The sequence below is a fragment of the Chanodichthys erythropterus genome, chromosome 19 (assembly GCF_024489055.1).
Source record: "Chanodichthys erythropterus isolate Z2021 chromosome 19, ASM2448905v1, whole genome shotgun sequence".
Classification (NCBI taxonomy): domain Eukaryota; kingdom Metazoa; phylum Chordata; class Actinopteri; order Cypriniformes; family Xenocyprididae; genus Chanodichthys; species Chanodichthys erythropterus.
Window position 1 is genome coordinate 30,664,875 of NC_090239.1, and position 27,471 is coordinate 30,692,345.

The window sequence follows — 27,471 nt, forward strand, 5'->3', positions numbered from 1 at the left end:
AAGTTCGACCAAAGTCATTTGATTTTGGACACTTACTTGCGCGTCTGTTTAGTGAAGGAAGGACAGTGTTAGGAGACATGATGCTGAGCGCTTTCAGGCTGACAGTGAGAGTGTCTGCAGTGGTTCAGAGAGGCTGTCAGTGTCCAGCCCTCCATTCCTGCAGAGCACTGCACTCGAGCCCTGTGCTCTGGGCAGGACACAACAAATGGTCCAAAGTGAAGGACATTAAAATACCCAAAGATGCTGCTCGAGCCCGTATGATTGCCAAGTACACCATGATGATTAGGATTGCAGTCAGAGGTGAATGCATTCGATTTGACTTAAAAATTGGCATTATCCAATCTGGCACTAACCAGCAAGCATGGTGATACCATGGTACACTTTAAAATACCATGGGTCTTTTTTTATTTTACCTTTTAAAGAACATAATATTTACCATGTGATACATCTGGTATGTTCATTGTATTGTGGTAGCACTACACAGTACAGTGATATTGCTCTGAGAGTGTGGATGCTGACATGACCCTGTGCTTGTGTTTCAGAGGGAGGACCCAATCCAGAATTTAATGTTGCATTGGCACAACTTCTAGAGCAGTGTCGGAACAGGAATCTACCAAAAGCCACAGTAGAAGGAGCTATAAAAGGAGCTGTAAGGCAGATTTTTTTACCATTTCACCAAATAATATAAATGACATGATTAATGAATTTAGATTTTTACCCTCGTACAGTTCCTTTTTTTCCACGCTACATTCTTGGTTTGTGTGTTTCTACAGATTCTACATGTAGGCTGCATTAATTTGATAAAAATACAGTTAAATGTTTATGTAAACATTATTTATAAATATTGTGTAAATAAATATTTAGCAGTAATATTACAATTTTCTATTTTTAATGTATTTTAAAATGTAATTTATTCATGTGATGCAAAGCTGAATTTTCAGCATCATTACTCCAGGCTGCAGTGTCACATGATCCTTCAGAAGTCATTCTGATATGATGATTTGCTGCTCAAGAAACATTTCTCATTATTATCAATTGAATTTTGAAGAGTTTTTTGCTGTTTAATATTTTTGTGGAAAATGTGATGCAGTACCTTTCAAAAGTTTGTGGTAAGATTAAAAAAAAAAGAAAAAAAAAAAAAAAGAAGGGAAATTAATATTCTTATTCAGCAGGGATGCATTAAACTGAACAAAAGTGACAGTAAAGATATTTATACTGTTACAGTAGATTTCTGTTTCAATTAAATGCTGTTTTTGTAAAACATTCTATTCAAAGAATCAAAAAAATTATTCTGGTTTCCACAAAAATATTAAGTTGCAAAAAATGTTTTCAACATTGATAATAATAAGAAATGTTTCTTGATTGTGTGACACTAGAGTAATGGCTGAAAAAGATTCAAGATTTTCATCATAGAAATAAATTGCATTTTAAATATATTAAAATGAATAACAGTTATTTTAAATTGTTATAATATTACTGTTTTTACTGTATTAAAATAAATGCAGCCTTGATTAGCAGAAGAGACTTTAAAAAACATTAAAAAATCATAATGATTCCAAACGTTTGACTGGTAGTGTATATAAATATATATTTATGTTTTATATATATAAATGGGATGACTAAGAATGAGGTTTTAACAAGATTTAAAGAAATACTCACCAACATACCGTTCCGTTTCTTTCCATACAGCAATCACTGGAAAATGAAATCTTTCAAAATGTTCTAGAATTTTCTATTCTATTATTCATGCATTGATACAATGTTAGTATTAATACTGACTCTTTTTTCTTTTTTAATGTATAATAGAAGTCAAAACCAGGAGTACAGTATCTTTATGAGGCCACGGGACCGGGCGGGTGCACGCTACTCATTGAGGTTTTGACTGACAACAACACACGATCCCACAGTGAACTGAAACGTATCATGACGAAACATGGGTTAGTACTAATGAACTGTGAAGATAAGATATAAGTAGAGAGAAGACATATATCGACCTAGTTTTACAGACAGGGCTTAGATTAAGCCAGGCTTAGGCCTTAGTTCAATTAGAACATTTAAATAGGTTTTATAAACATGCCTTAGATAATACATTACCAGTGTGCATCTTGAGACAAAACAGTGCCACTGACTTATTTTAAGAATTGTCAGTGCAAGTTGCTGTGTTAAAACAGCCCAAACATGCATTAAGCCTTGTCTGTGAAACTGGGCAAAGAAGTAATAGTACATAAAGGGTCATTAATTACACACCATCATGTCGTTCCACACCCTTTCATTCACCTCCGGAGCACAAATTAAGATCTTTTTGATGATAGTTTTTTGATAAATATAAGCCTAAATTCAATCTGTTCATCATATAAAGCAATCGAGTCTCTTAAGAAAATTTGGACTAAACCACTCAATTCATATGGATTAGTTTTACAGTCTCTTTATGAACTTTTTGAAGCATCAAAGTGGTAGTTGCGTAGCTGTCAATGGAGGGACAGAAATCTCTTAGATTTCATCAAAAAGATCTTCATTTGTGTTCCAAAGAAGAACAAAAGTCTTACGGGTTTGGAACGACACGAGGGTGAGTAATTAATGACGGAATTTTCATTTTTGGGTGAACTAACCCTTCAAGTGCAACTAAATCTACAGCTTTTCTCTCTTTGTCCACAGCGGGGCGCTGTGTGAAGGAGCACGCCGTAACTTTGACAGGAAAGGTGTTGTGGCAGCATCCAGAGATGGGATCTCCTCTGAGAAAGCTCTAGAACTGGCCATCGAGGCAGGAGCTGAAGATGTGCAGGAGACAGAGGATGAGGAGGAGAGACCCATACTACAGGTCTGAGCACACTTTCTTAACTGGACTGTACAAAACTCAGAATTGAAGCATTTAATTCTGATATCAGTTCATCAGTGTGGATTTGAAATTCCTTGGCAAGGGATGGACTTTAACATTGGAATTACAGGAAGAGGAGATTAATAATTTATGAATTCACATCAGTCACAAAACAAAGGAATTTCTTATTATAGTTTTATAACAAACCAGAAATATTGTCAGTGATATTGACTAATTATGCCTATTTATTCCCTGAAATGTAGAAAGCATGGTTTAATTAAATATATCTGATAAGTCCAGAAACAGTAATAGTTTATTAATAATTATACTGTCTAAACAATCAACAGCCATCAAGTAAGATTTTATTTTTTCTGTATTCTTTTTCAGATACATTTAAAGGTATAGTTCACCCAAAAATGAAAATTTGATGTTTATCTGCTTACCCCCAGCGCATCGAAGATGTAGGTGACATTTTTTCTTCAGTCAAACACAAATGATGATTTTTAGCTGCAACCGCTGCCGTCTGTCAGTCAAATAATTGCAGTAGATGGGAACTTCATCTATAAAAGTAAATAAAGCTTGCTTGGACAAATCCAGATTAAACCCTGCGGCTCGTGACGACACATTGATGTCCTAAGACACGAAACGATCGGTTTGTGTGAGAAACCGAACAGTATTTATATAATTTTTTACCTCTAAAACACCACTATGTCCAACTCCGTTCATGACTCCTTAAGTGAGGTCTGATCGCACTCTGACAACGGCAGTGATGTCTCACGCATATACTTCAATGAGTGTCAGACATCACTGCCGTTGTCAGAGCGCGATCAGACATCACTTAAGGAGTCATGAACGGAGTTGGACATAGTGGTGTTTTAGAGGTAAAAAATGTTATAAATACTGTTCAGTTTCTCACACAAACCGATCGTTTCGTGTCTTAGGAAATCAATGTGTCGTCACGAGCCGCAGGGTTTAATTTTGATTTGTCTAAGCAAGGTTTATTCACTCTTATAGATGAAGTTCCCATCTACTGCCATTATACGACTGACAGACGGCAGCAGTTGCAGCTAAAAATCATAATTTGTGTTCGACTGAAGAAAAAATGTCACCTACATCTTGGATGCCCTGGGGGTAAGCAGATAAACATCCAATTTTCATTTTTGGGTGAACTATCCCTTTAAAAACTAAATTTGTTTAGAATATTAAATATTAACAATGTCATTTATTACTCACCCTCATGTCGTTCTACACCCGTAAGACCTTTGTTCATCTTCAGAACACAAATTAAGATATTTTTGTTGAAATATGATGGGTCAGTGAGTCCTCTATAGCCAGCAAGTTAATTAACAGCTTCAGATTCCCAGAAATCTACTAAAGACATATTTAAAACAGTTCATGTGACTACAGTGGTTCAAAAAGTGACGAGAATACTTTTTGCGCACCAAAAAAACAAAATAACCACTTTTCAACAATATCTATTGATCGCCAATTTCAGAACACTGCTTAAAATCTTTTGTTTCGAATCAGCGGTTCAGATCGCGTGTATCAAACTGCTGAAATCACGTGACTTTGGTGCTCCGAATCGCTGATTCGAAACAAAAGATTCGAAGTAGGGCTGCAACGATTAATCGCGATTAATCGTTTGCAAAATAAAAGTCTGTGTTTACGTAATATACACACATTCATGTATATATTTAAGAAAAATTTTATATTTATATATAAAATATTTGTTTATATGTAATATAAAATGTATATAAATATATATATATATATATTTATAATACATGCATATATTTCTAAACATTATACCTGTATGTGTGTGTATTTATATATACATAATTATTATACAAAGAACACACATAGATATATTACGTAAACACAGACCTTTATTTTGCAAACGATTAATCGTGATTAATCGTTGCACCCCTAATTTGAAGCCCATCACTAGATATTGTTGAAAAGTAGTTATTTTGTTTGAGTTTTTTATTTTTATTTATATTTTTTAATAATGATGTACAGTGAATAATCATTAATAATAAAAAAACCCTGTTTAAATATTGCCAGTAATTAGAGGATTGTGTAAAATTTGTAATGAGAAATTGTCTCAATTATTAATAACCATATTAATAACAAACTGTCCCTTTCAGTTTGTCTGTGACATGACGTCCATGAAGGCAGTGCGCAGTGCTCTAGAAAGTCTGGGCATTCACACGCTATCAGCCGGGCTGGAGTTTGTTCCTCACACCCCCTCTCTCCTGACTCAGACTCAGCTAGAGACTGCGTTCACCCTGCTGGAGGCTCTCAGTGACTGCCCTGATGTGGTCCGGGTATGGGATAACATCCATGCGCAGAACTAGTGTTCACAGTCACAGATAGATGGACTTATTAATGATCTACATGCCTTAAGAGCAACTGGAAGAAAATGACCTGCTTGGCCAAATTTCATTGGACTTTACTTGGGGTTATTTTTTGTGTAATGATAAATGCTTGATTGACCTTGTTAATATTTTGTCATCATGGCAATAAAAAAGATATATTAGTCATAGATGTGTATCATTTTAAGTAGCGTTATATACTGAATGGTGTGATCATAAAACTTTTGTTATAAGATTTTTTGTATTGTTTGTTTTAAAAATCAGTTTTTTATCAAAAGGATAGGAAGGCAACTTGCAAGGACTATTTCCCACAGCCTAAAAATTAAAAAAAGAAAGAAAGAAAAAAACAACAAAGCTGCTCTATGTTTATTGAACAGTGAGAATCAGGGTCAGGAATTAATTGTGGCTTGGGGCAAAAATGACACGGGAAGTGAAAAAAAAAAAAAAAAAAATGCCCCAGATATGCCCCAGGCTGAATTACTCAGTTAAACAGTTGATATTTTTCATAATATTCTTGGTCTGTCTAGGTCTGGGTTTAGTACCTCAGCAGACACTGTATTTTTCTGTAGTTGTCAGATATATATATAATATGGGGGATGCAATAGTATCTGTATTGATGGTGAATCTGTCAAAATTAATGATATTATTTTTTTTCATTTACATCAAAATTATCTAAATTGCATGTACAAGATACGACAGTATTATACAATTACAATACTATATATAATGATTCCATTTAAAGCACCTTCATAAATTGAATAAAAACACCAAAAACATACATTCTTTATTCATCGTTTTGTAGAAGTAGAGTTAAAAATGTGTCTGAATGTTTTGTAAAAAAATGTTCATTGCCATCATGCTCCAACTTAAGTGACTTGAACACACCATACGTCAAATACAAATTTCCCAGGAGAACTTGAATGAAACTTAAGTTCCCCCATCTATGAAGATATTAGACATTATGTGTCATAATTAATGGCCTTAGTTTGGGACCTCATTATCAGACATAACTATGAATATAGCAATAAATATGCATATACAGACTTGGCGTCCTGTATGTAACCAAAATCATGGCTGTACAGGTCAGTCAGTTCTCAGAAAATCCTGTTTCACTGATAAAGGCCACTTCCTGTATTTAGTGATAGAATAATGATGAATTGTCAATAGGTCAAAGTAAAGCCCAGTAAAAGGCCTCGGAGTTCAATCTATATGTGATGTGAATATTGATCCAGCACTGGATCTCTTCCCATTCGCATATCCATTTTTTTTTCTGGTAAAAGGTTGGTCCTGAAGGCAAAATCACTCTGTTGATTCAAAGTCTGAAAACGGCAATAAGAAATAATTGTACCTTCGTGAACATGTTTTATTTTGATGTAATTGATTTAAGAGTGGCCGTTGCTGCAGCATGCAGCTGACTAGTTCACACTAACGGTTTTTTGTCCACGTGAGGGTTTGTTTGTCGATGTTCTGGGTCGAGTCACAAGAGGACGACCCTATCAGAGATTTCAATGTGTTTGTACAGGAAGGGCATTTGGATTATGTACCATATGAAGCTGGATCTGTAACAGATTGCCCTGACGGGTAACTCGGTGAGAACTGACAAAATGCAGCACCTCCACGGTAAGAGAGAGTTTATTATATAACTTTACTGTACAGTGCAGTGTCTCTCAGTTAAGGTCAGATGTAGAACCAAAGCAGGGATGGAGTCCCCAACAGTGACGTAGGAGGAGCTTCCACACATGAAGACACTGTTTGAAGGATTTACAACTGATTTTAGGTATGTTTTGAAAACGTAGAGAATTCATACGATGACCGCAAAAAATCTGCTAGTCATTCCAATAAATGGACATAACACTAAAAGCAACAGAAACTTTAATTTTGGCAAAGGTTTGCATCAGAACATCAGGAGAGCTGACTAAGAACAAGACTACTTTAATTGCATCCAAATGTGACATTTGGGGATGATGTTATTGTTCTGTTATTATTCCAATATGAAGATAACACCATACAGGACAAAGAGCAACAACTTTAGTAACCAAACTATAGTAAGTACTTTTTTTTTTTTTTTTTTTTTGTTAAAGGGAGCAGCCTAGTTCTTCAAACAAATCATACAAAAAATGTATTTATGTGGCTATAGGTTATTTCGTATCTATAGAAAATAAAAATCACTAAGAGATCTCCTTAATATTTCAATTGTTTCTTCTAAACACCAATGTGTTAATGGAGTGTCCTGCTTCTCAGATGTTCATCCTGAGAAAGACCAATCTCAGATGTATCCTTTTAGAGATACAGTTTCTCAATTATTTTCTCAGTTTCTCTAAATATGCTTAGATTTGCTAAGATACCAAAGTCTGAGAACAAGTCAAAGATCTCTAGCATCTCATCAAATCCTTCCAAGATCACATTATGAGCCATGCTATGTTACTCTGTACTACAACTGAATATCAGCAATTGACTCGTGTGTTGAACTGTACTATTATTTCTCCCAAAGAGATGTTTAGAGAAAAATCTGAGACAAAGTTGATACTTTTTAACCCTGCCTTGTTCTTAAATTTTAATATTCTTTTTAGTTCTTTAGTTCCAGACTACAGTATTGGATCATTATTGCAGTGATTATTATGTTTCTAGCGTTTTAAATGATGAAATTGATGGAGTGTGTAGCTTTTCATTTCTTAAACAACCCTGTAGGAAGACCCATCATATCCATATTCCAGGATGACAATGTCAAGATTCATCAGGCTCAAATTGTGAAAGAATGGTTGTGAGGGAGCTTAAAGAATCATTTTCAGTCCAGACCTTAAATTAATTGAAAGTCATTGGGATGTGCTGGAGTAGACTTTACAGAGTGCTTGACTCTTGCATTGTCAATACAAGATCTTGACCGAAAATTTATGTACCTCTTGATATTATCATAATAGACTCTTAAGTCTTGACCTATTTAAATTCAAACCGCAACTTTTTTTTTCATTTTTTTTTTTCATACAGTGTGTGTATGTATATATATATATATATATTTAAATCACTGTACTGAATTCAATCCATTTTATTTTTCTTTTATCATAAAGGCTTGAAGCCAAGTTTGTGGAACTCTACCTCCAGCTCAGAGCGGATGAAAGCTTTAAACCGATTCCCTTCATTCAATCTAAACTTGCGGCGATCCAATCACTCCACGGCACACTGCAACATTGAGCTTGTTCCCCCAAAGGTGAAGGAGCGCACACAGAATGTGACAGAGAAGGTCACGCAGGTAGGATGCACTGTTGGGCTTGCTTTAGGTCTTAGATGAAGATCTGATACTGTTTTTGTAAAAACTAGTGTGCTGCTGTACAATATATTCAGACCCTCTCACATCAAAAAAGTAAAAAATAAAAAATCCCACTGCACACTTGATAGTTGATGTCTGAATAAGGCTGTTGGCATGTGGAAAACAATGAGGCCAAAAACCACACGTGGAAAGATCATTAGGACAGAGACATGAACTCTCAGTGCAAGACAAATGGCCCTTTGCCATGGCAAAAAAATCTATAACCCCTGTGGCCCCTGGTCCAAAACTGTGGAGTATCATCATGTAGTCTCATGCCGCTTTTTGCTTTGATGATTATTTAAGAATGTGTCTGTCTACACAAATTCAACATGCATTTTCCCCTAGAATACTCCCTTCATTTCACCTTTCTATTTCCAAATCTCACATCCCCAGGCATTCAGTTGTGACCATTTGACCCATTATTTGAGGTTAAAGGTACAATTTGTAAAATTTTTGCAGTAAAATATCCAAAAACCACTAGGCTAGTGTTATATATTTTGTCCAGCTGATTACTAACAATATCTCTAATGTTTTCAACTACTTGTAAATCATGAGAAAATTCCCATTCTAAACAGTGACACGGGGCAGTGCAGTCGCCTGTCAATGACGCAGTTACCTTTGTTACCGCCTTTACTGACGTAGAAACCACATGACAACAGTGCCGTGGACAAATGTGGAAGTAGTGTCTAGCGTCCAGCAAACCACTAGCTTGCTTCAAGCAGTTCCTTATTTACTTCTTGTACGTTTTATGGTGGATTTTGTTAATTATTTATGGAACATAATTACTGTTTACCATCTGCCGCTGGTTCTGTCGACAAGGACAGCTCCCGTAAACTCATGACCGGAAAAGCGGAAGCGGCGCCGGCGACTGTGTCATAATAAAAGTCCCGCTGCTCGTGAGGCGTGTGTTGATCAATCGCTCTAGCTCCTCGTTCAGCTCCCGCAACACTCGGTCCTGCGCTACTTCATACTACAGTAACGTTAATAATCGCATCCACGAACATGAGTTCTTCCAGACTCCAATCCCTATTCTTTTGCACCGTCCGTTGAGATGGAGACCACATGTCCCAAGTTTCCACTCTAAAACTTTACGTCATCAAACTACGCCTTTGTTTTGAATAGGCTTCTAGCGACCTCTAGCGGAAAAAAATATCACAAATTGTACCTTTAAAGTAAAAATTGACGAGTCTTGCAGTATTAATCATAATTTATCTGTGCACATTTTTTTTTATTCCTGTGCCCTCATAATTGTTAATCAAAATTACTTCCCCTCCCTCTTGCAGCAACATCTCTTCTCTTCATTAAACTCATATTAAAAAAATAAATAAATAATGCCATTCACAGATAAATAATTTAAAGGTACAATTTGTGATATTTTTTTCCGCTAGAGGTCGCTAGAAGCCTATTCAAAACAAAGGCGTAGTTTGATGACGCCAAGTTTTAGAGCGGAAACTTGGGACATGTGGTCTCCATTTCAACGGACGGTGCAAATGAATATGGATTTGAGTCTGGAATAACTCATGTTCGTGGATGCGATTATTAACGTTACTGTAGTATGAAGCAGAGCAGGACCGAGTGTTGCGGGAGATGAACGAGGAGCTGGAGCGATTGATCAACAAACGCCTCACGAGCAGCGGGACTTTTATTATGACACAGTCGCCGGCGCCGCTTCCGCTTTTCCGGTCATGAGCTTACGGGAGCTGTCCTTGTCGACAGAACCAGCGGCAGATGGTAAACAGTAATTATGTTCCATAAATAAGTAACACAATCCACCATAAAATGTGCAAGAAGTAAATAAGGAACTGCTTGAAGCAAGCTAGTGGTTTACTGGACGCTAGACACTACTTCCGCATTTGTCCACGGCACTGTTGTCATGTGGTTTCCACGTCAGTAAAGGCGGTAACAAAGGTAACTGACGTCATTGACAGGCGACTGCACTGCCCCGTGTCACTGTTTAGAATGGGAATTTTCTCATGATTTACAAGTAGTTGAAAACATTAGAGATATTGTTTGTAATCAGCTGGACAAAATATATAACACTAGCCTAGTGGTTTTTGGATATTTTACTGCAAAAATTTTACATATTGTACCTTTAAAGCATAGACTCATTGAAATCCCATCTTATTCTTTCTTGTTTTGTTTTGAGCAAAAGCACCTGACTTGTTGCCTTTTGTTAGACAATCTTGCTAAAACTGATCATCTTGCACAGGTACTGTCTCTTGGTGCTGATGTCTTGCCGGAGTACAAGCTCCAGGCCCCAGACGTCCACAAGTGGATCATGTTGCACTATAGTCCTTTCAAAGCCATTTGGGACTGGATCATCCTCCTTCTAGTGCTCTACACAGCGGTCTTCACTCCATACTCTGCTGCTTTCCTCCTCAATGAGCAGGAGGAGGAGAGGAAACACACATGTGGTTACACCTGTAACCCTTTAAATGTAGTAGACATGATAGTGGACATTCTGTTCATCATAGACATCGTGATTACCTTCAGGACGACGTACGTGAATCGTAATGATGAGGTGGTGACCCATCCCAAGCGTATCGCTATTCATTATATCAAAGGCTGGTTTCTCATCGACATGGTGGCTGCAATTCCATTTGATCTGCTCATCTTCGGGTCAGGATCAGATGAGGTATGAACTTCTACTGAATGTTTGTTAATTGTGATTTCGATAAGACACAGCAATGTGTTTCGTTATCTTTTTAAGAGTTTTGTCGAATAAATCCAGAAAAAAGATGATATACTAAATGTTTAAGGGATATTTCAAAGCAGTTACTTTTATAGAAACATCATTCTACAAAACAAGTGGCAGTCATGTGCCTCGTATACATTTGTGTAAAATACGACTTTAACATTGAACAGACCAGTGATTCTCAAATGGTTTGGCCATGGGACCCACATTTTCTCACAGTCATTAACCCTTAGGGGTCTGAGGCTGATTTGGGGCCTGGAGAAGTTTTGACATGCCCTGACATTTGTGCTTTTTTCAGTTGTTCATAAACACATTAATGGAAAAAGTGTCATTTACACTGTATTCAGCACAAACTAGGCTACAATAATATGTAAGGAACATGTATGTACATGTTTGTATTTTTGAAGGAATAACGTTTATGCGTGGTTATTGAAAAAACAAAAAACTTAAGTCACTGAAATAAAGCCAAAAAAATATATATTAAATCTGTATTCGTAAGACTTCTGGGTATTGGAGGTTGTAGGCTAGAGTTTTTGCTTCAAAATTACATAAAAATTATCATTCCTACTCCTTCATATAAAACAATAGAGAGATTAAAATTTTCTAAAACATCTTTGGTCAAGAAACACAGTATGCGTGGAGGCGTGAATAATCATGAATAATGGGTGATTCTCACCTGAGAAGACAAAAGAATCACATAAAGATAAAGATCACATAATGACCTGCATAAATAATGAGCTCTTTCAGTCAGATAGGCTGTGAAAAAACCCTCTGTTGATCATGTCTCAAGCTCATCCTAATGTAAATCAAACATACAGAAAAAACAGCAATACTGTGAAATATTATTACAATTTAAAATAATGGTATTCTATTATTAAAATATAATGCATTTATATCATACAAAGTGTCTGAACAGTTATGTTACCTCTATGGCATTTCATATAGGCTTTTAGCTTAAAAGCATGCACATTTGGAGAAATATTGATGGATTCTCATATGTTTGTCAATTTTCTATACAGAGGAGTAATATTTATTCATTATTTATTGTCATCACTGTGAACGCTGGATACTGTTTTCAGTTCATACTTGCAGCCGGAGGGCTCTCTGTGCACTTTTAGTCCACAAATGCCAATGCTAAAGAAGAATAGGCAATCCAGGAAATAACTGAACTAACAGAGGCCAGAGATCGCTAACTATGGCTATTCAAAACACTTTTCAAGACAATAAATAGACGATTGAGACGATGAATGCATGTATTGACTGAATTTGCCTCTGAATAGCGCTGACGGCGTGGGCGCATTAGCGGATAATGAGCTGAATCAAGGACTTCTGACATGGCTCTCTTTTCATACAGATTACATAAACACAGAATGTTTGTTTTCGATTTGACTTACATGATTTAAAACCTGACATTTCAACGTTTTTTTAGACACAAGTCTAATTTTTGTGTGATTAGTATTCACTAAGTTACAGTTCATTTTCTGAGAACTATCAGATTGGACTTCGTTCAGAGGGAGACGAGAGATCACGCATCATGTTAGTTTTCTTTATTTTAACAAAAGCATTTTGTTTTTACTCTGAGTGTACACAAATAAAATAAGATATTCCACAGATTAAAATGGTGTATAGCTCTTAATTGTATGTGCAACATTGACAGAGTATTTTGAGTCGCTTTCACACTGGTTAGAAAAAAAACGCGGTGATCCCGCCGGGCGTGACCGCCGACCCGAGGGAGTTAAGCCATGACCCAATTTTTTAGGAATTTCACTTAATTCTTAAAAAAACTACACACACACACACACACACACACACACACACACACACACACACACACACACACACACACACACACACACTATATGTATAATATATATTTATATTTTATACTGTATCTACAATTATAATAAATTTGCTTTTAAAAAAACAAGCAAATTTGTTTCACAAAAATGGTTGACACACACACAACTACTGTCCCACTTTACTTAACATACACATAAATTGTAAGAATATACTAATACTCATGAATAAACAGTATAAGGTAAAGCAATTAAATAGCAGTCCCAAACTAGTTTTTGTTAATACAATAAAGTTATTAAGTTGGTATGAGCAACCACAGTCATTTATAATATACAAAACAACACAACCAGCTAACATGCAACATTCAAGTTACGTAATTTATTGGTACTTTTCGTGACTTACTACTATAATTGACAACGTAACTATGACGTTACATGCTTGTAATTTATTTTTCTCTTTATAGTTAAGTGATATACAGAGTGCGCCTCTGCATTTGCGTGCACAATTGAAGAGCACAGTAGCATTAGTAAACCTCTGACAGGACAGGAAAGTTAGTTTTTCCTTTTAAAAAAAAATCAGTAGAAGTACACTTATTTTGATGTGTTGACTAACATACTAAAGCACATGTAAAGTACTTGATTAGTGTGTTATTCAATATTACATTTAAAGTTAATAGCCTATATATTCAAAAAACTACATTTCAACTCAATGTTCTTTTAAAGTATATTATTTTCATACTCATTTTAAAAGTATGCATTCTGAAGTGTATTTCTGTTTTACAAGGGATATCAGGCTGGGACGCTATTTGTGTCATGATGTTCACAGTTTTACTTTTAAAAGTAATGCATTACAATATTGCATTACTCCCTAAAAAAGTAACTTATTGCATTACTTACTTTTTATAAACAGTAATGCATTACATTACTTTTGCATCACTTTTTCTCACCTGGGCTGGGCTTGCTTTTTTTGTTTTTTTTAATAACAACAAAAAAGTTATATTTTTGGCTTTTTCTTCTTTTTTTTGACCCTGTCCACCAAAATTGAAATGAATAAGCCTCAGGCTGAAGGAAATGCACATTCACGCCTGTACATTAGAGGGCGCAGCTCAAACAAACCTTGCAGCTGTGCTGCCATTCTGGAATACAGAAGAATAGGATACAGGAGAAGTTCAACACTCTTATTTCTAAATCTAATATAAAGTAATTTTTGCTTATAAGTATGGTTGAATTAGGTCAGAAGCAAAGACATTGGATAATAAAATTAGATAAAATACATCAAGTATATTTGTGTAATTTAATATAGTTAATTGTTACATGTTTTCATAAAATTCTGATATTGCATTTCACAGTTTTTTATTAATTTTTAGGAATACTGAATGTTTTTGTGCAAGTGAGATGAGTAAATGCATGTTCACATTTAGTCTAGATAGAACTACAATATCCACCATCATGTTCACACAGTGCACACAACGCCTCTGAACTTTATTTCTCTCAACATGGGGACAGGAGAGCTGTCAGTCAATAAATGTGAAAAAGTAACTTGCGTTACTTACTTGAAAAAGTAACTTAGATTTTGTTGTAAATTGAAAAAGTAATGCATTACTAGTTACTTAAAGTCAAGTTACTAGTAATGCGTTACCCCCAACACTGGACACTCACTATTCTTTCTTTGACCTCTCCTCATCCAATTTGCAGACGACAGCCACTCTCATTGGCCTGCTGAAGACAGCCCGTCTGCTGCGGTTGGTTCGTGTGGCCAGAAAATTAGATCGATACTCAGAGTATGGAACTGCAGTCCTCTTCTTGCTCATGTGCACCTTTGTGCTGATTGCTCATTGGTTGGCTTGTATCTGGTATGCCATCGGCCATGTGGAGAGGCCTTACATGAAGACAGGTTGGCTGGATAACCTGGCCGATCAACTGGGGAAGCATTACAACGACAGTGATGCCAGCTCAGGACCCTCCAATCAAGATAAATACATCACTGCACTCTATTTCACCTTCAGCAGTCTGACCAGTGTGGGCTTTGGGAACGTCTCTCCAAACACCAACTCTGAGAAGATGTTCTCTATCTGTGTCATGCTCATTGGCTGTAAGTAACTGTAAAAAGCTCTTTATTTCACATTGAAATATGTAAATTTTATACCACTCTCCTGAATACTTCTACTGTCCCTTCTTTAGAATATCTGGCTAGTGACATTTAGTGTTGGTGAACTACACTCTTTCAAATAAAAGTTCTTTATTGGCATCTATGGTTCCATGAAGAACCTTAAACATCCATGGAACCTTTTCATTGCACAATTTCTTCAGATTATTAAAAAGTTCTCCACACTAGGAAAAAATGGTTCTTGTAAGAACTGTTCCTTGTAAGGTTCTTTGGGGAACCCAAAATGGCATCGCTGCCACTTTTGGAACCTTTATTTTTAAGAGTGTAACCAGAGTTGTGGGGGGATCTGAACAATTCTCTCAAAATCTTTGCCTAGTTGTTTGCTCTCTCTGTACTCTCTGTAAGCATGAATGTCCACTCCTAAACCTAACTCTCAGTGGAGCATAAGCAGTTTGTACGAATGAGATTGTACAAATTCATATGCCACCAATTCACCAAAACATAAAATAGTTATGAATTGTCATTAAAGTGTTGTTATATGACAACTGGCCTGCCGTGGCCTCATGGGATGGTAATAATACTTCAAAGTCTTTTTCTGCAGAGTCAACGCATAATCATCATCTCACTTTGATAGATGTAGTAGTAAATTTTCCATCTTGCTCTATTTTCATCTGTCAGTAAAATATTTGCTATTATTAGTCTTATTCTTATAGTATTTAAGCACAGTGGGAATATATAATGTGGGCAAATGACACATAATAACACTAGATGGTTATGGTTTTACTTTTAGTTTCAATTTTAGTTAAAATTGCAGTAAGCAATTTCTGAGAAACACTGTTGATATTTGAAATCGACACCCAAGCAAACACACCCCCCTCTTCATTGCTCCGCCCACAAAATAACAAACATGTTATGCAACTACAGCTGGCACATCAGACGGGTCGTGCAAGTATGGATGAATCAGCTGTAATTCAACAAAAAACCACATACAACAGCATATCTTGGTTCCGTGAAACAGCAAAAACCAATGTTGCAAATATCGAGCAGAAACAAAGAATCCGATGGCTCCGTGAGGCCCCCATAGGGAGCAATGACATTTCCTCTCTCAAGATCCATTAAGGTACTAAAAACATATTTAAATCAGTTCATGTGAGTACAGTAGTTCAATATTTGTATTATAAAGCGACGAGAATATTTTTGGTGCACCAAGAAAACCAAAGACTTATATAGTGATGGCCGATTTCAAAACAATGCTTCAGGAAGGATTGGAGCATAAATGAATCAGTGTATCGAATCTGCTGTTCGGAGCGCCGAAGACACGTGATTTCAGCCGTTGGCAGTTTGACACGCGATCCGAATCATGATTCGATACACTGATTCATTTATGCTCCGATGTATCCTGAAGCAGTGTTTTGAAATCGTCCATCACTAAATAAGTCTGTTTTTTTTTTTTTTTTGGCGCACTAAAATATTCTTGTCGTTTTATAATATTAATATTGAACCACTGTACTCACATAAACCGATTTAAATATGTTTTTAGTACCTTAATGGATCTTGAGAGAGGAAGTGTCATTGCTCCCTATGAAGGCCTCACTGAGTCATCGGATTTCAACTAAAATATCTTAATTTGTGTTCTGAAGATTAACAAAGGTCTTACAGGTGTGAAACAGCATGAGGGTAAGTAATAAATTACAGAATTTTCATTTTTGGGTGAACTAACCCTTTAATTTACCCCCACCCCACACAACTCTAGTGTATTATATTAGCGTCATTTTGACATTTAACTGCATAATACTTTTAGCTACCTTAAGCTGACTGTTATAGTTGACTAAATATTCTCCTATTGACTTTTTGTCTTAGCTCTCATGTATGCCAGCATATTTGGGAATGTCTCTGCAATAATTCAGAGGCTTTATTCTGGGACAACACGCTATCACACTCAGTTGCTGCGGGTTAAAGAGTTCATCCGCTTCCATCAGATACCTGGAGATCTGAGGCAAAAACTGGAGGAATATTTCCAACATGCCTGGTCCTACACCAATGGCATTAATATGAATGCAGTAAGTTATACTTTGCCAGAATCAATAACCCAAATACTATTGTTGTCTACATACTATAGATGCAAATACAGTGGATTAATCTATGTAATAAAACCCAATCAAACTGCTTATTTTCAAATTATAGGTCATGAAAGGTTTTCCAGAGTGTTTGCAAGCTGACATTTGCCTGCATCTGAATCGTAATCTGCTACAGAACTGTAAAGCGTTCCGTGGGGCGAGTAAAGCGTGTCTGAGAGCTCTCTCCGTGCGCTTCAAAACCACCCACTCCCCACCTGGAGACACCCTCTATCACCATGGCGACATACTCAAAGCACTCTACTTCATCTCCCGTGGAGCCATTCAAGTGTCGCAAAATAACATTGTGCTGGCCATACTGGGTGAGATTAATATTAAACCTGAGCAAACAGCTTTCTGATCCATTGGTGGTTTGAGACATAATATAAATTGCTTCCTGTTTCATGTACAGGAAAGAACGACATCTTTGGCGAGCCCTTAAATCTGTATGCAGATCCTGGTCGCTGTAATGCTGATGTTACTGCACTTACCTACTGTGACCTTCACCGTATCCAAAGAGACGACCTTCTAGAGGTGCTGGACATGTACCCTGCATTTGGAGAGAGCTTTTGGAGGAAACTACAAATCACCTTTAACCTACGAGATGTGTGTAAACCCAACATCCCAAACACATTTATACATTCCTCTCACTGGATATTGAGACAGAAGGACAGAAGACATAAACATTTATCTTTTAATTAAATAATTATTAATTTCTCACAAAATTAAATATATATTATAAACATTGACAAATCTAGCATTCACACTTAAAGGATTAGTTCACTTTCAAATTAAAATTTCCTGGTAATTTACTCACCCCCATGTCATCCAAGATGTTCATGTCTTTCTTGCTTCAGTCAAAAAGAAATTAAGGTTCCAGAATTATAGTGGACTTCAATGGAGCCCAAACGGTTGAAGGTCAAAATTACAGTTTACAGCAATCCCAGACGAGAAATAAAGGTCTTTTCTAGAGAAAACCATCACTAATTTTCTAAAAAAAAAAAAAAAAAATTACACGTTTTAACCATAAATGCTCATCTTGAACTAGCTCTCTTCTTCTCTATTAGAATTCCGACAGTGTAGACACTGCTAATTGTATTACTGCCCTCCACAGGTCAAAGTTTGAACTAAATTGTCATATACAATATGCTAGTGCAAGTATATAACAATTAGTTTAAACTTTGACCTGTGGAGGGCAGAATTCTACACTGTCAGAATTCTAATAGAGAAGAAGAGAGCTAGTTCAAGATGAGCATTTATTGTTAAAACGTATATAATTTTTTTGTTTTTTAGAAAATGATGGTTTCTTTAGATAAGACCCTTATTTCTCATCTGGGATCGTGTAGAACGTTTTGAAGCTACAATGAAACTGTTATTTTGACCTTCAACTGTTTGGGCTCCATTCAAGTCCACTATATGGAGAAAAATCCTGGAATGTTTTCATCAAAAACCTTAATTTCTTTTCGACTGAAGAAAGACATGAACATCTTGGATGACATGAGGGTGAGTAAATTATTAGGAAATTTTAATTTGAAGGTGAACTAATCCTTTAAGAATGAATGAACTGAAAATTTAGGATGGATTCAAACCAACTGTCAGCATAAAATCTGATGTTTTTTTTTTTTTTTCTGGTATTATTAGATACTAATAGGACTTACTTTAAAAAAGGAAATTATTTAAAAATCCTAAACAATTTCTTTACAGTTTGTGTGAAGGATTTGACATCATTATTGTGACAGAAATAATAAGTAGAATTATTTTATATCTCTTGTGAAAAAATAAGTGCACAGAATTGTATTGAATGTGTATGTGCACCAAGAGTCTTGACTGTTTCTCATTTAAGGACACTTTTAACAAGTGCACTTTGTGGTAATGTCAAATGAAAATTTGAGCTTTAAATGACATTTTAAATCATTATGTGTTAAAGGTGCCGTAGAACGTCTTTTCAAAAGATGTAATATAAGTCTAAGGTGTTCTCTGAATGTGTCTGTGAAGTTTCAGCTCAAAATACCCCATAGATTTTTTTAAATTAATTTTTTAACTGCCTATTTTGGGGCATCATTAACTATGCACAGATTCAGACTGCGACCCCTTTAAATCTCTCGCTCCGTGAATACAGTAATAAACGATGGTAACTTTAACCACATTTAACAGTACATTAGCAACATGCTAACGAAACATTTAGAAAGACAGTTTACAAATATCACTAAAAATATCATGTAATCATGGATCATGTCAGTTATTATTGCTCCATCTGCCATTTTTCGCTATTGTTCTTGCTTAGTCTGATGATTCAGCTGTTCACAGATCCAGACGTTAATACTGGCTGCCCTTGTCTAATGCCTTGAACATGGGCTGGCATATGCAAATATTGGGGGCGTACATATTAATGATCCCGACTTTTAAACAAATGAGATTTACATAAGAAGGAGGAAGCAGTGGAGTTTGAAACTCAATGTATGTCTTTTCCATGTACTGAACTCTTGTTATTCAACTATGCCAAGGTAAATTTTTGATTCTAGGGCACCTTTAATAATCTTATAATCTCTAATCTTAATAATATTACTTTTAAAGTTGATATTTTCAGATTATTTGAAATGTATTACATTGCAACTTCATTACAAATTTGTAATTACAAATATATTTAAATACATGACATACAATACAAAGTTTCAATAGAGATTACATTAAAGTATATTATAGTTTACCATAAATGTAGTCACTTTAAAGACAATAGAAGTAAATTACATATACGTGTGCCTGGTTTCACAAACAGGGCTTAAGCCTGTATTCCCAGACTAAAATGCATGTTTGAGCCATTTTAACCGAAAGTATTTTGCACTTGCATCTCTTAAAATATGTCAGTGCCAGCGTTTTGTCTCAAGATGCACACTAGTAATGTTTTTTTCTAAGGCACGTTTATGAAATCTACGTAAATGTCCTAATTTAACTAAGGCCTACTCCTGGTTTAATCTAAGCCCTTTCTGTGAAACCAGGCCATAAAGATGTACTTAAGGCCTACATAAGTGAATGAAAAAGCACTCTAATGTTCAGATAACTGCATTTCATATACATTTAAACTATAATGCATTTTCATTTATTAGCAGTTAGCATGCACTTGTGGTCTATTCTTCTGTAAAGTCTATTCTTTTAAAGTATATTATTTCCATAATAAGCACTGTTATGTTGGATTAGTTAGCTATTTAACGTGAAGTTTATTTTACTACTATTTATGAAGACATATTTGATTATCCAATAACCACCCTTTTATCATTTTTGAAAAAGAAGCAAGAGATGTAATATTTCTTAGTTCTATGGGTATAGTTTTCTCAAAGTTGACTTCCACACAACAATAGAACACAGCAAGTACACTTTTGAAAAGTATGCTAAAGTGTACTTCTTTTTCCACAAGGGATAACGTCATTAATATAATACAAATTAATATAAAACATTGAGACAAATGCTCTCCGTTCAATAATCATTGTTTTAACTGGTATGTAATCAGGTTGAACAGATGATGGCAAGTGAAAATTTGGACTGCGGTTTCCATGCAAGCCGCATTCGACACAGACGAAACTCACTAGACAGGCGCAATAAGCCAGGTGAGTAGAACACTAACAAACAATCACAAAAATACCCATTGAGACTTCATATAGTAAAGTTGTGTCCAGAAGTCCAGAAGAACTGGAAAAACCAACAAAAAAAAAAGTTTATGAATATAAATTCAGCAGATTGTGAGAGCACAAAATATTCTGCAAAATTTGCATAAAATCGCCCTTACCTTGCTACTCTAGATGGAATGGACCAGAGTGATTCATACCCATCTCAGACGTGCTCGGCCCTGGGTCGTCACCATTCTCTAACCACTCACATGCACTGGGAGGAGCTGTGCAGCTGTGCAAGCTCCACATTGCAGTCCATTGAAAACCTCAGCAAGTCTCCCATCAGCCACTGTGAGCTTTATAACTCTGAGGCAGATCATCTAGACTACCCCTCTCCTGTTGTGAGACTAATACCACAGAGTGGTGTCTCTGGGATCAGTGGAGAGCCTGGCATGGATATGGGGCACTTGGGTGGGTATACAATATTTATTGGACTTTATACTGATATCTTATTGGTGTGGATGCAGCTTTACAAAAATTTAAAATCTGGGTCCTGAAGCCAAACCATATAGAGTGCTGTATGGATGATATATTTTTGTAGGCCAAAAGCCAGAAACGTTTGGTTATGAAATAATCCAAAAGCCAATGGAAAAATCCTATTGGGTTTTTATCAATGAACATTTTGGAACCAGGGTGATGCTGACTTCCAGGTTGGCTTACAAAAATACCTAATCACTGCAGCACATTTTTGGAAAATTTGGGGTCATTTTAGGTCATTGCAACCACTTTTTTAGTGCTAAACATTTTCACAGTTGAACAATTACTTAGTGCACCATTAATTATCTTTAATGACATATTGTAAATATGAATGTTTTTCTTGAATCATTGGATTGTTATTATTCAATATCTCCTCCTAACACAAGATCCTCCTCCATCTGGATTGTACCATTACTGGCCTGACCACCAGGCAGCTCATTTTGCTCGGTGCCTTTCGTCTGTCCGGACCTCATTTCCTCCACCGCTCTTTGCAGATCATCATCCCAGTGAACTTGAGTCCAGACTGGAGCTCCTGCAGAGCCAGCTTAAGAGGTAGGTGATGCATCTTAAATGAATACTTAGGTGCTAAAGAGGATGTTTTGTTTTATACATTTTTGCAATATTACTTGAAACTGTCTTTACTAATGGATAAAAGACTATTTATTAGGTGCACTGAAAGTAATAATATTAATATACATCATCTGTGCACGAGGTAGGGCCTTAAAAACATCAGCTAATCGATTGGCCCTCTGGCTTGTCAATCACTGCCGTGACGTTCCTTGTGAGAGACGAGCGCGGATGCGCGCTCCAGTAACTTTCCACACTCCACAGGCACCGCATGCAATGTTTTTGTCAGGAGACAGGAGTAACAACTGCAGATTATGAGTTACCTGCGGTGAGTCTGACCATTAACATGATACAGCGAATGCCGGTGGTAAACACTCGTGTTCCAATACTCGTGCATGAGTTTTGGGAGGCATTCCTTTGAAGTGAGCTGTGAAGGAGGGGGGTTGTTCTCACGCATGCGCTCATTTCAAAAACTCACTAACAGTCTTTGGATTCTCAGTCGACGAAAAAGTCCTCTCTATCACCTTTAAGGCTAAAGTATGTTGTTTCTGCATCACTACTGGCACTAAGTGGAATTACAAAAGTAAAGCATATTTTCAAACAAACTTGCACGTGGCGCCTACTCCAAGACAAACATCTCAAACAAAGCTCTTAAAGGAACACTCCAGTTTTTTTGAAAATAGGCTCATTTTCCACCTCCCCTAGAGTTAAACAGTTGAGTTTTACCGTTTTGAAACCATTGAGCCAATCTCCAGGTCTGGCGGTACCACTTTTAGCATAGCTTAGCATAGTTCATTGAATCTGATTAGACCGTTAGCATCTCGCTCAAAAAAATGACCAAAGAGTTTCGATATTTTTCCTATTTAAAACTTGACTCTTCTGTAGTTACATCGTGTACTAAGACCCACGGAAAATGAAAAGTTGCGATTTTCTAGGCCAATATGGCTAGGAACTATACTCTCATTGTGGCGTAATAATCAAGGAACTTTGCTGCTGTACCATGTGTGCAGCAGGCGCAATGATATTACGTACCGCATGTGACCACCTGTTTGAGCGTGCCTTGCAACCATGGAGACATTTGTGAGAGGTAATATCATTGCGCCTGCTGAACCAATGGTACGGCAGCAAAGTTCCTTGATTATTACGCCGGATGAGAGTATAGTTCCTAGCCACATCCTATTCTACTTACGGAAAAAAAATGGAACTGCCGCTGCGTTTGTTCCGTAAGTAGAATAGGGAAGGCGTAGGACATATAGCATAAGCTTTTTGAACAATACGAAAGTGCGGTTTTGGCGGAAGCACATGCAAGGCAATCATTTATGTTTATAAAGCATATACAGTTGTATTTTCTTCAAAAATGACCAATCGTTTCACTAGATAAGACACTTATTCCTCGTCTGGTATCGTTTAAAGCCCTTTGAAGCTGCACTGAAACTGTAATTTTGACCTTCAACTGTTTGGAGGCCATTGAAGTCCACTATAAGGAGAATAATCCTGGAATGTTTCATCAAAAACCGTAATTTCTTTGACTGAAGAAAGAAAGACATGAAAATCTTGGATGAAATGGGGGTGAGTAAATTATCAGGAACATTTTATTTGAAAGTGAACTAATCCTATAAAGAGGCACACTAGCAACTAATGCTAGAGGCTGTAGTCTTTAGCATCCTTGTTAGTGCGCATGCCTCCCATGACAGAAACTTTGGTTTAAATCCCGCTCGAAGTGGTGCGAGTAGAACCAGAGGGGTTACTTTTTTTCATGAGACAGCCATGGTCCCACAGCAGCTAAACACCCTTGACTTGATATTTGAATGGTTGAAGGCAAGATGTCCAGCAAATAACTACTTAAATACTGCAGTTTTCTGTTCCCTTTCCCCCAGGCTAGAGACAAGAATGACAGCAGACATCAATGTGATCCTTCAGCTTCTCCAGCGACAGATTGCCCCCGTGCCTCCAGCATATAGCACGGTATTACCTGACAACCACATCCCTGACCCCGCTACACTGTATGGAAGCAGCACACCAGTGCTTCACAGCATGTTCCCCATTCCAAATATTCAAGTGGACAGTAAAAGCACTAACATTCAGGTAAAAGTGCTGTCCAATAAAAGTTTTTTATTTTTTTAATTTTCAATGCCAGACTTCTCTTGTGAAAAAAAAAAAATATATATATATATTTTAGATTGCAATAAATGCTTGTTGTCAGTATAATTAACTATATTTTAAAGACTATAGAATTATGAAATTACATTAAAGATATACTTAAAGGGATAGTTCATGCAAAAATTTAAATTCTGTCATTTACTCACCCTTAGGTTGTTCCAAACCTGTATACATTTATTTTTTCTGTTGAACACAAAGGAAGATGTTTTGAACAATGTGGATAACTGAACAGTTCTGGGGCACCAATGACTGCCATAGCATTTCTTTTTCTTCTATGGAAGTCAATTAGGGCTGTCGAACAATTAATCACGATTAATCGCATACAAAATAAAAGTTTGAGTTTGTCTAATATATGTGGGTGTTCTGTGTGTAATTATTATGTATATATAAATACAAACACATCCATGTATATATTTGAGAAATATTTACAAGTATTTGTATTTATTTATATTTTTATATAATTTATATTATATATACATTTTTTTGTACATAAATAACATATTTCTCTTAAATATATACATTAATTTGTGTGTATTTATATATACATATTATTTACACACATTACTCACACATATATTATACAAACTCAAACTTTTATTTTGTATGCGATTAATCGTTTGACAGCCCTAAAGTCAATGGTGCCCCAAAGCAGCCTGGTTACAAACTTTCATCAAAATATTTTCCTCAGCAGAACAAAGAAATTTATACAGGTTTGGAACAACCTAACGGTGAGTAAATGATGATAGAATTTTCATTTTAGGGGTGTGTTCACACGTGGCAGGTTTGGTTCGATTAAAGTGAACTCTGGTGCGATTGCTCTGTTCGGTTCATTTGAGTAAGTGTGAACGCTGCCATCTCAACCCATCAAACAAGGGGAACGAGACCGCTGAAAAAGTGGGTCTCGTTCCACTGCCAAATGAACTCGTCTGAAATATGAACACAACACGAACCAGACATCTAAACAAACCAAAACAGGATGTGATGTCACTAGACGCGATCCTAAAAAGACAGAATGCTGAAACATACCTGTTTTTTCCTCATCATAGGAACTGCTTTGCCCATTACAGTTAGGTACAGGCATCAGGAATGCTGTCTCCTTGCGGCAGATCTTCGTTTGTGTTGCAATGGAGGAATTCCTGGTGCTGTTTTGACTCTTTTACACATTTTATAAACTCTTCATCAGTTCTCACCTGGTAAAAATGTCATATGTGCACACATTTAAAGAGCTCAAGAGTCTTAAAAATTATAGTGTGAACGCTAAGAGAACCAGGACTTAGATGTATTAAATTTTGTTTCTTTGGTCTGGACCAAAATAATAAAGAGAACTGAACTAAAAGTGTGTTCAAGTGTACTTCTTTTTCACAAGTCAAGTCACCTTTATTTTTTATAGTGCTTCATTTAATACAGATTGTTTCAAAGCAGCTTTACAGTGATCAACAGGAAAATAATAATTCAATGATGTAAACAGAGCTAAAGGATTAGTTCACTTTCAAATGAAAATTTCCTGATAATTTACTCACCCTTATGTCATTCAAGATGTTTATCTTTCTTTCTTCAGTCGAAAAGAAGTTAAGGTTTTTAATGAAAACATTCCTGTATTTTTCTCCATATTGTGGACTTCAATGGACTCCAAATGGTTGAAGGTCAAAATTACAGTTTCAGTGCAGCGTTCTACACAATCCCAGACAAGAAATAAAGGTCTTATCTACCAAAACAATCGGTAATTTCCAATAAATAAATAATTATATACTTTTAACCATAAACGATCGTCTTGAACTAGCTCTCTTCTTCTTCTTTATTAGAATTCCGGAAGTGCAGACGCTGCTAAATGTATTACTGCCCTCCACAGGACAAAGTTTGAACTAATTGTTATATACTTGCACTAGCATATTGTATATGACAATTTTATTTCAAACTTTGACCTGTGGAGGGCAGTAATACATTTAGCAGTGTCTACACTGCCGGAATTCTAATAGAGAAGAAGAAGAAGAGAGCTACTTCAAGACGAGCGTTTATGGTCAAAAGTATATAATTTTTGATTTTTTTTTTTTTTAGAAAATGGCTGATCGTTTCGATAGATAAGGCCCTTATTCCTCATCTGGGATTGTGTAGAACGCTTCGAAACTGTAATTTTGGCCTCCAAATGGTTGAAGTCCACTATAAGGAGAATAATCCTGGAATGTTTTCATCAAAAAACTATTTCTTTTCAACTGAAGAAAGAAAGACATGAACATCTTGGATGGCATGAGGGTGAGTAAATTATCATGAAATTTTTATTTGAAAGTGAACTAATCCTTTAAATTTGGCTGTAAAGCAGCTCTAAAAAGAAAATCATCATCCATCACTGTTTTTTGCAGAGCTGCTTTATAGCCAAATTGACCTAATTTAATAATTGATGATCTTTACAATGGAACTGAATCAATACTGAACTGACTTGAGCTGAATAATGACACTATTTTCTTTTTACAGCTGCTTTACAGCAAAACTGAACTGCATTATGTTTGCATTATTCATAAGGGTTAGTTAATTAAAACCTTTAATTTGATCTGATCTGAATGTTGGTGTAGGTGTACCGGATCGGTCACACACCTGAAAATTCTCCTTTTCTCACTTACTGACCCACATGTTGTTCCAAAACCATCCTGATACTAAATACTAACCTTTAGCTAAGCCATATACACATTAAACATATGAAAAGCGAGGTATAGACCTGGGAGGACTTCAGATGACGCAAACTCTGGATCAACATGCACCATTCCAAATTTTGTTATATATCCTAATCATTGTTAACATGTATTTATTACTTCAAGGAACTCATTGTTTCTACCATAAATTAATACATTGTTAGCTAACTGCGTGATTTTTATATATGTACATTTGTAAAAAAAATGACATAATTTGGACACAGTCACCTCTGATAACAGATTATTCTAAATTGTAATGCTGACATGCATTTTCTGCTTTGAAACGATGTATTGTTAAAAAAAAAGAAAGCGCTATACAAAAAATGTATTGAATTGAAAAAACAAGCTGTGTGGAGCTTCTGTTTTTGTTTTGTTACAAGAATGAACAATTAACCAAATTAACCATCTTTAACACTGTGTTTCCAGAGTTCAACCCAGCCAGAATCTATGATCCAGTCAAATTCCCAGGGTTCTCTGTCTAGTGGTGTCCACATGGGAGCTGCGTCAGATGACTGTGAACCTGATAAACTAGAAATTAATGCTGTTTCAACTCCAGCACTTAAGCCCATTTTTATAGACGCACCGCGGCTCTGTGCGTCTCTCCGCTTTCCCTCATTGCCTGGTAACCTGGACACTTCATCACACCCAGAAGACATTCAAAAACACATGTCTGATCCTTCCTTGCCAGTCAGCTAAAATCACAACTCGTCATCAA

At 36.2% G+C, this 27,471-nt stretch overlaps 2 protein-coding genes across 2 annotated transcripts; both read left to right on the forward strand.

The window, feature by feature from the left end:
- Positions 1–5,803, forward strand: taco1 (translational activator of mitochondrially encoded cytochrome c oxidase I). Its single transcript, XM_067369742.1, has 5 exons — positions 1–300; positions 543–649; positions 1,807–1,937; positions 2,656–2,818; positions 4,963–5,803. The coding sequence occupies exons 1-5, from the start codon at positions 78–80 to the stop codon at positions 5,170–5,172; spliced, it is 834 nt and encodes a 277-aa protein (XP_067225843.1). The 5' UTR covers positions 1–77; the 3' UTR covers positions 5,173–5,803.
- Positions 5,804–6,260: 457 nt separating this feature from the next.
- kcnh6b (potassium voltage-gated channel, subfamily H (eag-related), member 6b) lies at positions 6,261–27,452 on the forward strand. The gene is made up of 13 exons (XM_067369094.1): positions 6,261–6,272; positions 6,759–6,810; positions 8,256–8,437; positions 10,704–11,129; positions 14,681–15,077; positions 16,953–17,152; positions 17,277–17,529; positions 17,619–17,812; positions 20,712–20,808; positions 21,001–21,279; positions 21,732–21,897; positions 23,790–23,997; positions 27,183–27,452. The coding sequence occupies exons 1-13, from the start codon at positions 6,261–6,263 to the stop codon at positions 27,450–27,452; spliced, it is 2,736 nt and encodes a 911-aa protein (XP_067225195.1).
- Positions 27,453–27,471: the final 19 nt, after the last annotated feature.